This window comes from Amblyomma maculatum, chromosome 1 (genome assembly GCF_055883805.1).
Source record: "Amblyomma maculatum isolate TAMU_Amacu chromosome 1, ASM5588380v1, whole genome shotgun sequence".
NCBI classification, from domain to species: Eukaryota; Metazoa; Arthropoda; class Arachnida; order Ixodida; family Ixodidae; genus Amblyomma; species Amblyomma maculatum.
This window is the reverse complement of record NC_139344.1, coordinates 455,073,671-455,086,828: the sequence shown is the minus strand read 5'-3', so window position 1 is coordinate 455,086,828 and position 13,158 is coordinate 455,073,671. Positions and strand designations below refer to the sequence as shown.

General features: G+C 45.3%; 1 protein-coding gene across 1 annotated transcript in view; it reads left to right on the top strand.

Annotated features, from left to right (window-relative positions):
* The window catches only part of LOC146209705 (26S proteasome non-ATPase regulatory subunit 6-like), a 39,175-nt gene that overhangs the window by 15,156 nt on the left and 10,861 nt on the right, over positions 1-13,158 (top strand). The window contains exons 4-7 of the mRNA XM_084587441.1: positions 3,218-3,437; positions 5,693-5,801; positions 9,726-9,894; positions 11,397-11,502. Coding sequence (XP_084443567.1) covers positions 3,218-3,437; positions 5,693-5,801; positions 9,726-9,894; positions 11,397-11,502 — 604 coding nt within the window. The remainder of the gene's footprint in view (positions 1-3,217; positions 3,438-5,692; positions 5,802-9,725; positions 9,895-11,396; positions 11,503-13,158) is intronic.

Below are 13,158 nucleotides of genomic sequence, written 5' to 3'. Positions count from 1 at the left end.
ATAGGCGTTCAGGACGAATATGCTTCCCCTATTCTTTTTGCCGGTGAGAATTTCTACGAGTACGGCTCCACTTCATCCGTACTTGCGTCATGTTCAATGGCCGCAATGTTATTTTTTACTAGGATGGCTATTCTAGATTTGTCCCCTCTTCCGCTGTCGAATGTGCGATACCCTGAAATTTTGACTGGGGGCTTTCCTGTTTCTTGTAACGCCACAGCAAGCGGAGGCTCTCATTGATTTAGAATGTGCTGTTGCAGCAATGCTTTTTTCTTTTTGAAGCCCCTGCAGTTCCACTGCCAAATTATGGTCCCTGTCTTGTCCATGATGAGTGAGAGAACGGGGCTTCCGCCCTCGAGGGAGGCTTCGGATCGGGATGAGCTCTTTCTTCGCCTCCTAGCACGGTCAGAAGTGAGTTCATTTGATTTGTTATAGCCTGGACTTTCTTATCTATGATATCGCTTAGTTTGCTTAGTATGCTTTCCTCGTGTTCCTTGAGGCGTGCTTCTAGTTCGCTCTCGTTAATATTTTTGTGCATCTTTTTGTTTCTCTCGGGTTGAGCCGTCTCATGATCCTCTGCCTTCCTCTTTGCGGTGCCTACCGTATCTACATCCATGCTGCCCTCGTGCTGCGCCTGTGGGGCGGCTATTCTCTGGACAGGGGTAAGCGGTCTTTTTTGCGCCGCCTGCGTAGCTTGCACTGTAGTGTTCGTTAGCTGCCCAACTTGCTCTTTGAGTTGGTTTACTGTTACCATTAGAGTTTTAATTATTTCTTTTAGATGGCGATTTTCCTCATCTCTCTTTTCTATCTTTTTTAAACATATTGGCCTGTGCCTCTAATTCTGGTGTCATATCATGGGAGACCGCGCTTGCGAAGCTGACAGGCATACCAGAGTGGGTCCTCTTTTCTCCTGGTTCCCGCAGGTCCGGCCAGTGGGTCTGGTCTCTGGGTGGCGGCTGGGGTGCACTTGTGTCCCTGGACTCGGATCGTTGTTTTTTGGCCGCAGGTGGAAGAATGACCTCCTTTGGAGGCCTGCCTCTGCCCGTGGTCGCTCCTCTCTTGTCTTGTTCGGCACCAGCCTCGGCCTGGGCCGCGTCGCGTTGTTTAACCGAGTGAGGCTTCCTGTAGAGTTCCCTGCATGTCGGGTCCCCTAACTGATGCTTTCTCCCGCAGAGAAGACACTTCGGTTCGCAGGCATGCTCCTCTGGCTGATTTCTTAGCCCGCAGCCTCGGCAGCGGGTGGTGGTTGGATCTGGGCAGACGTCTTGCCTGTGCCCAATCTTGCCGCATGCGTAGCACACGTCGTACGTTTTCTTATATAGGTTGCATGGAATCCATTGACTGAAGAATTTTACGGCCCTTGGTACTTCCAGTTCTTTGAAGTTAATGATGACTGTTTCAAACGTCCTTCCTAGTCTTCTTACTGCCGTATACGTTGGGTTCCGTGGGTTGTCCAACGCCTTGTGTATTTGTTCTTCCGTCAACTGCAGATTAATCCCGTAGATGACGCCTTTGCCCCCCTCGGGCATCGCCGGGCGGCCAGTCACTTCAACATCTTCTTCTCCTACTCGGATGTTCTTGATTTTGGCGAAAGCCTCGGCCCTTTCCTTGTCCGGGGTTGATATTAGGATCGTGTGGTTATTTTTGTTGAAGACAATGTCCTCTTCTGCCATGGGGGATAGACCTGCCGCCTCCAGTATAGCGTCTCCAGCAAAAACCCCCAGCTTCTTCTTTATGTTGTCGATTCCTCCCGGTGGTCGTAGGACAATCTTCTCTGTTCCCGATGGTAGGCGAACTTGCAGCTTGTCGACCATCCTCTCTGCCATGGCTTTGTTTTTCTTCAGGTTTAGTGTTTTTCGTTCCCTTCTTCTTGCTAATACTTCTGCCACTTTTTCCTCTGGGACGTACCTGCCGCCTATTGAGCGGCACCGGCCCCCTTGAGCGGCACCGGCCACCGGCAGACGCTACCACCGTTGCCCGTGGGGCCTCCATGCTTAAATTCTTCGACAGCGAGCGGTCTCGGGTAGGGCCCGCGAGGACGCGGTCGGCTCCCTAGGCTTAGCTCGTCGAAGCGTCCGTTAGGCTTAGCTACTCCACGCGGGTCTTAAAAAGCCAAAAAAATGCCGAATCAGAGGTCCACTTGCCCAAAATTGGTGTCGCCGTGGTCCTTGCGTATTCCGCCACTTGATTCAGAGAACAAATCCGGGTGAAAACTTCGAAAAGCTGCCAAAAAAGTCGAACAAACGCGGAGCCCATGTGAAATGCGTCCGCTCTCTTCGGCTGCATCAAGAAAAGGATCTCGGCTGCGTCGAGTATCCTCGCCATTCGTCGAGTATCCTCGCCGTATATAAAATAGTTCCTTGCTGCATTAACAAACCTCCGAAATGTGCAAAGGCGGCAGTGTGTCGCTGCGCGAAGTAGTACCAGTATAAAGTTTCCGTAAAGCATACGGGACGACATGCGTTAAAGCGCGTATTCGTGAAACGTGGTTTCAGATCGAACTTTGACGTAAACTTGATTTGCATTCGCTATTTTCCGAGTTTAGCGTTCGCCACTCGTGTGTAGCTTAACCTACGTTCTCAACATAGCGGCCCACTTCGAAGCAGCCCGTCTTGCTTCGCACTCGAGCCATCGTTGTTGCTGGGTTGCTTAGTTCGTTCATTGGTCGGAAATTATGCTTCCGGCTTCCATTTGGCCCTATCTCCCCTCCAGAAGCATTCATAAGTGGTAAATTGCCTTTGTGTTTTATTTCAGGTGATGATTTTGACTTTCCCAGGACTAAAGAAGAAAATCGGTTGGGTGATTAATGGTCGCAGTTGGGAAAACCAGACTGCGGCACTAGGCTGGTTTGCCACTGCGGCTTCATATTGTATACTATGAACTACAAGCGCGAATGTGACAAACAGCGTATCGCCACTGAAAGGCCTATTCTTAAACTTACGAATATTCTTCCCAGGTTAGGTACATAGTCATGATCTATTTATACCCTTTTAAAACCACATCTGCTTACGCCGCGTGTAGCCGACATGCAGGCGACGCGGCGCGGAGTTGAACGCTTTTAACGCTCCTTCGTGATTGGCTGAACAGGGCTCCTACGTTCCACAGTGCTGAAAGCAAGTGACAAGAGAGAGAGAGAGTATAATTTTTGCAGTACGTACCTGGCAGCCGCAAGGCCTGCATACAATACCATCGCAACTTTCTTCTTAACGCGTCCTTGCAGCCTGATTGAAGAACGTGGTGACTGGGATCGAAGGAATCGGCTGAAGGTCTACCAGTCAGTTTACAGCATTGCAGTGAGAGACTTCAAGGGCGCTGCCACACTTTTCTTGGAAACAGTGTCCACATTCACCTGCTACGAGCTAATGGAATACCAGCGCTTTATCACCTACGGAGTCCTGGCCTGCATCATCTCCCTCTCCCGGGTGGAGCTCCGGGAGCAGGTACCCATATCGTTATACGTATTATCGAGCACCGAAGTACAGAGACCCCTATCTCCAGAAGACTATCTTTCAACATCTACCGCCCATTTATCCCAGCAAGCTTATCTTTTGTTCTCTGCAATATTCTTATACGAAATTGTAAGCGTTAAATCGCGTACAGTGCTGCAAACGTGCAGACGCTTCGTCGGAAATGTGAAAGTTTGGCCTAAAGGCACTATCAGCGAAGACACATACCCTGCGTAAACATATTAGCGCGCCATTTTGTTTCTTTTTTTTTATTTGTTCGCAGTTCATGGATATCTTTTCAAATCCAATTTTAGGCTAAAAATAGCTGCGCATGTGCGCGGAGCACCTTTCGGAGGGTTGGCGCCAAATATGTAAACTACACTGGAGGTTTGGTAGTTTTTTATAGCATTTCACTCCAAATCTGTACCACATCGTTCTGTCTGCGTTGTACAAAGAAAAAAAAAAGCGGTGAAATGGTTTTCAGAATACAGTAAATTTATAATCTAATGCGACCCTCAAACACCACAACCGTTGCCAACTATGTTGACATCCTGACTATCTTCGAGTAGTCAGATTTCCATTCATTTCTCTGTTTGCCCAAACAACGAATTTTCATTAACTCGTTCAATCTTGTAAAACGCTTAAAGGCTCCAAAGACCCTTTTGTCTCATCCCTGACACATTGAAGCTTTTACATTCTCTTTGGATCTCTCTTTATTTGCTGTTTCTCTTGTTTATTTGATTTGATTTCTCTTTATTTATTTCTCTTTATTTATTTGATTTCTCTTTATTTAGATTTGCTGAAGGACGGGGGGGGGGGGGGGGATATCGTGCTAGAAAAACTGGCCACCCTGTATACGCAGTGCCTGGTGTCATCAACGGTACCGGAAACATGGAAGAACGCAAACATTATCCTCATTCACAAGAAAGGGGACTCTAAGGACCTTAAAGATTACAGACCAATCAGCTTACTGTCGGTTACGTATAAGGTATTTACTAAGGTAATCACTAATAGAATCAGGACAACCTTAGACTGCAATCAAGCAAAGGATCAAGCAGGGTTTCGGAAACGGTACTCTACTATCGATCATATCCATACCATCAATCAGGTGATAGAAAAATGCTAGGAATATAACCAGCCCTTATACATAGCATTCATTGATTACGAAAAAGCATTGCGATGATGCAGGCATTGCGAAATCAGGGTGTAGACGAGCCATACGTGAAAGTGCTGGAAGATATATATAGTGGCTGCACAGCAACTATAGTTCTGCATAAAGAAAGTAACAAAATTCCCATAAAGAAAGGCGTTAGGCAAGGAGACACAATCTCCCCAGCACTATTCACAGCTTGTTTAGAGGAAGTATTCAGAGACTTGGAATGGGAGCAGTTAGGGATAAGGGTAGATGGAGAATACCTTAGTAATCTGCGATTTGCTGATGACATTGCCTTGCTAAGCAACTCGGGGGATGAACTGCAAATAATGATTGATGACCTAGACAGAAAAAGTAGAAAGGCAGGCTTGAAAATCAATATGCAGAAGACTAAGGTAATGTTCAACAGCCTCGGGAAGGAACAGCAGTTTACATTAGGTAGCGAAATACTGGAAGTAGTAGGCGAATATGTCTACTTAGGACAGGTAGTAACCGCAGATCCGAACCATGATAAGGAAATAACAAGAAGAATAAGATTGGGATGGAGCGCATTTGGCAAGCACTCGCAGATTATGACTAGCAGCTTACCGGTATCGCTCAAGAGGAAAGTATACAACAGTTGCATCTTGCCTGTACTCACCTATGGGGCTGAAACGTGGAGGCTAACCAAGAGAATTCTACTTAAGTTGAGGACAACCCAGAGGGCTATGGAACGAAAAATGGTAGGGGTAACATTAAGAGATAGAAAGTGTGCAGAGTGGGTCAGAGAAATAACTCAAGTTACCGACATTCTAGTGGAAATTAAGAAGAAGAAATGGACATGGGCAGGACATGTAGTGCGAAGAGAGGATAACCGATGGTCGCTGAGGGTAACAAACTGGATTCCAAGGGAAGGAAAGCGTAGCAGGGGGTGGCAGAAAGTTAGGTGGGCGGATGAGATTAAGAAGTTCGCAGGGGTCAAGTGGATGCAGCTTGCACAGAGCCGGGTTAAGTGGAGAAATATGGGAGAGGCCTTCGCCCTGCAGTGGGTATAATCAGGCTGATGATGATGATTATTATTTTACATCGTCATATTTCCTTTATTCAACACATCCAGGTTGTCCAAGGAGCTGAGATACTCCAAGTGCTGCACGAAGTGCCGGACATCAGCGAGTACCTCATGTCCCTTTATAAATGCCGCTACGCCATCTTCTTCAGAAAGCTGGGTGAGGATTTTCCACCTTGCAGGTAGACGCAGCTGTTATCGTTTCTGCGGGCGGCGAAAAGCGCACACATGGCTGAAGAAAATAGAGTATCTACTTACCGAAAGGAAATATCGTCCTTTAACCAAATCTATCACTCTTGGCAAGACAAAGCGGACTCCTTCGTTTCTGCGTATGGCTCAATTTTTCTTATTCATTATAACAGCATTTCATAAAACGATAAAAACAATATCTTGTAAGATCCTTGGACTGCCGTAAATCTTTATGAGCGTTAAATTTATCTTTCATTGCTTTGCTGGATACCAAAATGCGTGCTCTAGTTTTGTTGATTTTTCTCTTTTTTTTTCGTCTAACATTGGCTCCCCTATTGGCGGAAACATTCCGCAGGAATGCATGTTCGTTTCTTTAATGAGGAATTCCAACAACGAGCAAGTTTGAATTGTTCATTAATCGCTGCTCACTGATACGCTGTTGTGATCACAAACACGTTCTCCTTATCACTCGCAGAAGTTTTTTTTTTTTTTTCGAGCTTGATAGGTGCGGATGCCTTAAAACGGTTATGACGAGAGCTGTATAAGTGCATCAGAGTACCCTTTTTCAGAGAACTGGCTAACTTGTGTCTTGCGGGCGTCTTTAACTTAAACCTCTACGCGGGCATCCCATATATTCCTAGATTACCTGCAGGTAGCTTTAGTTAAGTCTGCTGCTAATTTTGCTCATTTTTTTTATAATACACCTCAGTAAAACAGTATAATAGTGTTTAATGTCACAGCCAGTTATATTTTATATTGGCAGTTCCCTCTCACTCCCTGACGGTGACGTGGTATATCTGGAAGTTAAAAAAGCCCAGTCGGAAGTAAGATGTCAGCAAGGCTACCTTTGAGCAGTGACTGTGAGCCATAGTGTGTGATGTCACGCTCGCAGCACATGGCGATTTCGGTGGCATTTCTATGTAATAAGATGATCAAAATTTATACCCCCCCCCCCTCGCAAACTCGATAAAAATACCTGCTCTGGTCAAACAAAGAATGGTGAGTAAGCTAAAGAACAGTTTTAGGCATAGGATGTACGAAACGTCTCATTTGCGCAAAAGCCCGTTCCTGCGTGCATGGTATAAATACCTCGAGCATGCCTATGACAGGGTGTGTTTCGCCGGTGACATGGAGGTGGTCTGCTACTTACCTTGTGCCATAGGCAGGTTCTTGAGGAATACCGGACCGGCACACAGACAACGGATGTTCAGCGGAGTGGATTGTAGACAAACAGCCAGAGTCAACTGAAACAGTCTACTGCGAAAGCATTCGAAACCCCATTATGCGAGGGAAACTCGACGTCACTCAGGGCTGCGCAAAAACCTACTGCCAAAAGCCACTGATTGCAGTCAATAAAATCAATTATTGTGAAACCATTAGAATCCCCACTAGAAGGAAAGCCTGGTGTTTCTCGAGTGAGTGAGTGAGTAACGACTTTATTTATCCCATAGAGGAAAGGGGCAGCCGTGGAAGGAGGAAGATTCTACGCTGGATAGATCTCAACTACCATCTGCAATCTGAACGAAGAGGAAGAAGAAGAGGTTGAGGACTGGTAAGGCGCACAGACTGAGCGCCATGTTGGCATTTTGACGGCACCGGAGACAGCCGGGAATTAAACGTAGTCAGAGGCGTCCTGGTGCTTAGCCTCCTTTCCCAAGGGAAGTTCTACGCTGGATAGGCCTTCGCTACTTCCGTGCCCTTTCGAGAATCTGGTTCTGAAGATCGAGTGCTGGGCTGCGCAGGGGGAGCCTACCACCGCTCCTTTGAATTAAGTGATTTTGGTGGGGGTGGCGAGCACAGCCCCACATGATATGGTCGAGGTTAGCTCTAACCGGGCAGAAATGACAAGATGGGGAGGGATAGATAGCTGGGTGAATGACGTGGCGGAAGGCAGGTATGGAAAATGTACGTGCATGAAGCTCGCGCCAAAGAATCTCGCTATAACGAGATGTTTTGCGGTGCGCCGGAAGATACACAAGGCGATCGAGGGAAAGCCTGCAAATTCCCAATGCCTTTGACAGATGGTAGTTGGCAGGTAACACGGCCGACCATAGATTGATCGATCGTAGTACGATTCAGCACTTCAAAAACTACCGTAAGGGATTGAAGTCAAGGAAAAATTACGCATAGTCATGAGTTAAAGTGCCATTCAAACCTCATCACTCAGCACTTTTCAAAGCGACGTAATGTAGAGAAACGTAATTCTTTCGTATTCCTTCACGTAAGTAATCTTAAGCGTCCGCAGAACGTTTACAGACAAATGAAAAGGAATCTGACCAGGACCGAAAATGAAACTCTGCTGCTGACAGGTTGCTTGCGCAAGCCTAGATAAGGTGTCACTTCTAACGCACGCAAAACTTTGCCAAATAGTTGGACGAATGTTAACGTCATTTGCAATGAACGTTATCTCACACCCACATATCTTGAAGGAGGATTCCTCGTTTACGTCTAAATTTCCGTCAGGCACTTACCCCCGTTGCAATCAGAGGGATAGAGGGCGGGTCAGGGAGAAACACTGTGTCATGAAGATTGGCTTTGCGTCGGCGCCAGTTGCATTGCACGAGCGGGAGTACTGATTGAGATCCTGTTCCCTTTTATGCACTTCCACCAGATTTAATGGTTCTGTGTTGTCCTCAGCGGGCGTTCGACTTTCGACATGCTCGCACTATATCGCACACTAGCATTTGACTAACCACTTTTTTGCCGCACCATGCTTGAAATTATAAATAAAACCCTGCTGTAACTGGAGCGCCATTGAAGCGACTGGTGGCGTTGCAGTGTTAGTGGTGTGACGTGGTGCGGCATGTGTGATTTGCTACAAGGATAGCGAATCAAAGGAACTTAGTAAGTTCCTCAATCACCAGCCAGATCTCGATATTTAGCTGTTCAGTAGTTAGCTGTTCGATTAGTATATGGTCATTTCCCCTTCAGTACACAGCCGGCTAGTTATCATCCTTGAAGAAGGCAACATCATTAAAAAGGTATCTGCTATCACATGTGAACTTTCTGTAGTTTTCCTATGACGTGTACTTGTAGCGATCATGAGTATCTCTCTTTAGGTGCGCGTCCTAGCTTTTTTACTTCGGCATCAGAGGACGTATTTACTACTTATTTCATATTTCTTTTATGCACCAATGCACTGGAGATTAGAGTGAAATAAACAATACAAGACTGTTTTTTTTTTAAGTCAAGTTATCCCGGTGGCAGTCTTAACTTCCCTGTTTTCTACATTGAAGTTTTACACATTTTCGGACACGATAGAGCACACAATACGTTCATGTAACCGAACGCGATAAAGACGAACACACAGAGAAGAAAACATGACATTAGCGTTCTCTCGCAGTTGAATGGCGTATTCGAAAAACAGCCTTGAAAGCGGAAGAGAGGGAAGATATAAAGCAAAACTAGGTGATGCATCAGGACGGAGAAACGTCCCAATCATGACGGGAAAACACACGCATCACAAAACGTGAAGCAAAGCGGAGACCATCATTAACGAAGTAGGCGACAAAATCATTTGTCATGAAGGAATGCAATTTCAGAGCTTGTTAGGGCCACTGATGGGGTACTCACGCAGGTTTCCTGTTGTCTTCTCTGGGCTCTCACTTTCGCGATCGGTTACAATTGATACCTTCAAAGTAGCACAACGTATCATGTTAATACAATAAGTTGACACTCGTAGTGGATAATTAAGCAGTGTAAATAGAAGTGTTAAAATTAACTTCGCGCCTACTTTATACACAGTATTTGAAACTGGCAAAAAGGAGGGCATTTACACTTCGCAGAAAAACAGCGTGTTATCACGTGATTCAGAAGGCTGCCGCGCTATTCCGGTAAATGCATGCCGACATTTTACCCAACACTTATTGGCCTTCATCTATCTCTGTCGTCGCAGCTTACGTGGAGCAGATGCTGCAGCGCGACCGGGTGTGGGCTCCTCACGTGCGCTACTACGTCCGAGAGATGCGCATCCTGGCTTACTCTCAGCTCCTGCAGTCCTACCGGAGCCTCACGCTTCAGTACATGGCCGACACCTTCGGGGTGACCGTGTCCTTCATCGACCAGTGAGCCTTCTAGCAACTTGTCCTCGATAGCATTCAGTGACCCTTGAGAAGTTTCTTCGCGGCTTAGATTACGCCCAGTCGAAAAAAACTACAGAACCCTGTCAAAAATACAGCTAAATATTCTGTAGTTCTGTCGTAAACGTCAGACTTTTCTGTAGTTCTGTAGTTGTTCTGTAGTATTTCTGTTGTCTGTAGTTCTGTAGCACTTTTCTGTTGTAACTACAGAAATTTCTGATGTTACTACAGATCATTCTGTTGTCACATTAGGTTTCCCGTCAAAAACATCACAGAAATTCTGTCGTAACAACAGAAAACTTTCTGTGTTTTTTTCCGACTGAGCGTGATAACGATTTTATTCCAACTTCATTCTATTCTGCTACTTCGCGTCATTCAGCACAGAACCAAGCGGCATAACAAGCAAGCGAAGTCATCAACGTTATGTGGTGGAACATAACAAAAGAAATTAGAAAAATAACCGGCGCTCGTTCTTTTATAAAGTACCCAACAGATTAATCCGCGCTACGAAAATGTAGCAATTTTTCTTTGTTGCCTTCTAGAGAGAGAAACGTGCGGGAAGTAATTCATTGAGATTGTACCTTTATCAGCAATTAAGGTGGATGGAGCAAAATTGCCCATTCAAATCTGGGCTTTCCTTTACCCAGGAAGGTGTGCATGATGTACACTCATTGTCAGAAGCGTAGAGTCCAGGGGTCTGCTTCTCAGCCCTTCATGCGGCTTGTAATACATTTACAGTACTCCGAATTCCTTGATGGGAAGACTTTTTGCCCTACCCTTTCCAATGGGAAGGACCTCCACTAATGCTAAATAAGCTCTACTACAAGGCTTGGAACCAGACCCTGGGCTCTACACTTTTGACAAAAGGAGTACGTTGTTTTATGTCCGTTAAACTCTCATTAGTGCTACCGCTAAGCTCCAATCTTCTTGGCATCACAGGGGGCGCCACCTGATTCTCGGCTTTCGGGTGATTGGCCCGATCGCTCCAATAACCCCAGTGGTCATAGTCTTAATGTCATGCATGGCGCCGCTGAATTATGTACAGTAACCATGGCACGTTTTTAATGGCGTCACGCATCACTTCATTGTAGAACGGTGGCCCTAATTGTTGCCCCTGGAAAATTTCAAATTGCCACACTTCGCCGCCTAAATGCGACTCCCCATTGCCATAACAGCGCCGCACCCCGTGAAATGTACACCATAATCACGCCCTTTTTCAGGCAACTTGGCGACGGGATCAAAGGGTCGCATTAGGTGCAATACTCACTGCTTAGCCTCTATGATGCTCATGTCCCAGAACTACGATTTTAACAATCTCATATATGATGCTATCAGTTACGACGTCCCGCGGCTCTAGACCGCAGTCATTTTCCCCTACAGTAAACTCTTATAGGAGGAGTGCAGCCTTGCGTAAAACCGAAGAAACTTATAAGCTCCGAGTGCGGCATTATCGCAATTCAAGAGTTCCCCGTGATCGGTGTTCCCAGGGAGCTGGCACGGTTCATAGCGGCTGGGCGACTTCACTGCAAGATCGACAAGGTGGGTGGAGTGGTGGAGACGATGCGCCCTGACAGCAAGAACTTGCAGTATCAGGTAAGCTTCATGCCGTAATCGCTAAGTCAGCAAGTCTCAAATGAAGGCGAGTAAACAGTGGCTTCACATGATAGATTTTGTTTTCAATTCCTTACCACGGTATGAATTAAGACAGGAAATGCATCAATATCGAATATTCATTAGAACCCCATTCTAAGCTCACGGTGTAACATTGCAAAGAAAATCACGAAGTTACGCACAGATTATGTAGAATTTATCTCCAGGCAGAGCGGTTTCCTCGTCAAAAGAAGACGATGTCAAGAGCCTAGAATTCATCTCTCCTTTTTGCCCACTGCTTCGCCCTGTCATGTGCCAAAGTTATTGGATGATACTAATTACTGGGATTGAAGCTTTGTTCCCAATATCTGACATCATCATTCTTCGCAATCATGTTTTTGTCATTTGCACTCTTTTACAACACTGCGCTGGGTGCAGGATTCTTGGACACACTTCTATTGTGAAGGGGTCTGTCAGATACTGTTATTCACTTAATAATCGCAATAGCGTATGCTTCAAAATGTACCAAAAGTTTTCTGTTAATATCTTTCCTGTACACGCAGAGAATAGGGAGAAACTGTCATGTAAAACCAATAGACTGCGTTGATAAAAAGAATTTTCATCAACTATTTAATATTGTAACATATACGAACATATCGGTATGAATAGCCGAAGCTTCTGATAAATAGCGGAGTTTCGCTAGTGAGGTTAGTGCTGCGCTCTGAATGATAATTAAAACTGTCCATAAAACACACTAAGGTGTGTTAAAAATAATAAAAATAAAACTGCAAAATTATAAGAATATTTGAACGTATTGACTGAAATAATCTAAATTCCGATGGACGGCAAAATATTGTTTAAAAAATTTTTCTTGAACTCAACTCAAAACCAATAGCCAGGCTACCATAAAAAACTAGTGGGGAAAGTTTCTGAAAATTTCCAACAACCTAGAAGCCTACCAAGAGAATATATGCTCGAATATAGATTGTTATGCTAATCTTAGGCACAATGCGAAAGAACTCCGTTCAAAAGCTCTTTCTCTGGAAATGCCCAAAATGCTGTATATGAAAGAACTAGTACACGAACAGATGTGGGTTTCGGATTACTACAGATTTTCATTGGGAATGCACAGCCTGCGTTATAAGGCTCCCAACAGTTACAGAGTGGCCGCGCTTGGTGAAAATGTGACAAGGAAGAAGGCAATTATTTCACAGCGCGTACTCATATCAAGCTAAAAAGTGCCATTGTGTTATTTCGCGCTACTAAAGGTGTGGTCAAATATATATTGTCCATTCAATTCTCCTGGCGTTTCAGACCCTCGGAGAAAGAAAGTGAAGTCGACAATAAACATAGAGCCAGGCAGAACCTGGAGGACTTTTCGCTGGCTTAAACGGTCAGATCATAAGCAATCGGTGTCTGAATCTCAGTAAGCAATTCAGAAAGAAATGTAATCTCGAGGGAGATACTTTTTCTACCCTCCGTGAACCTCACGGAAAAAGCGGTTGAAAAGGGCAGAAAGCTCTTAGCCACAAATTCATTTGTTCCCAGCAACGCCGAGTAGAGGGCCAAGGAAAGGGCTATATTTATAAGAAAAAAAATGCTAGGGGTTGTCTTTGTTAAACCAATTATAGTGCGAAAACACGAGTTGTACCGTCTTGT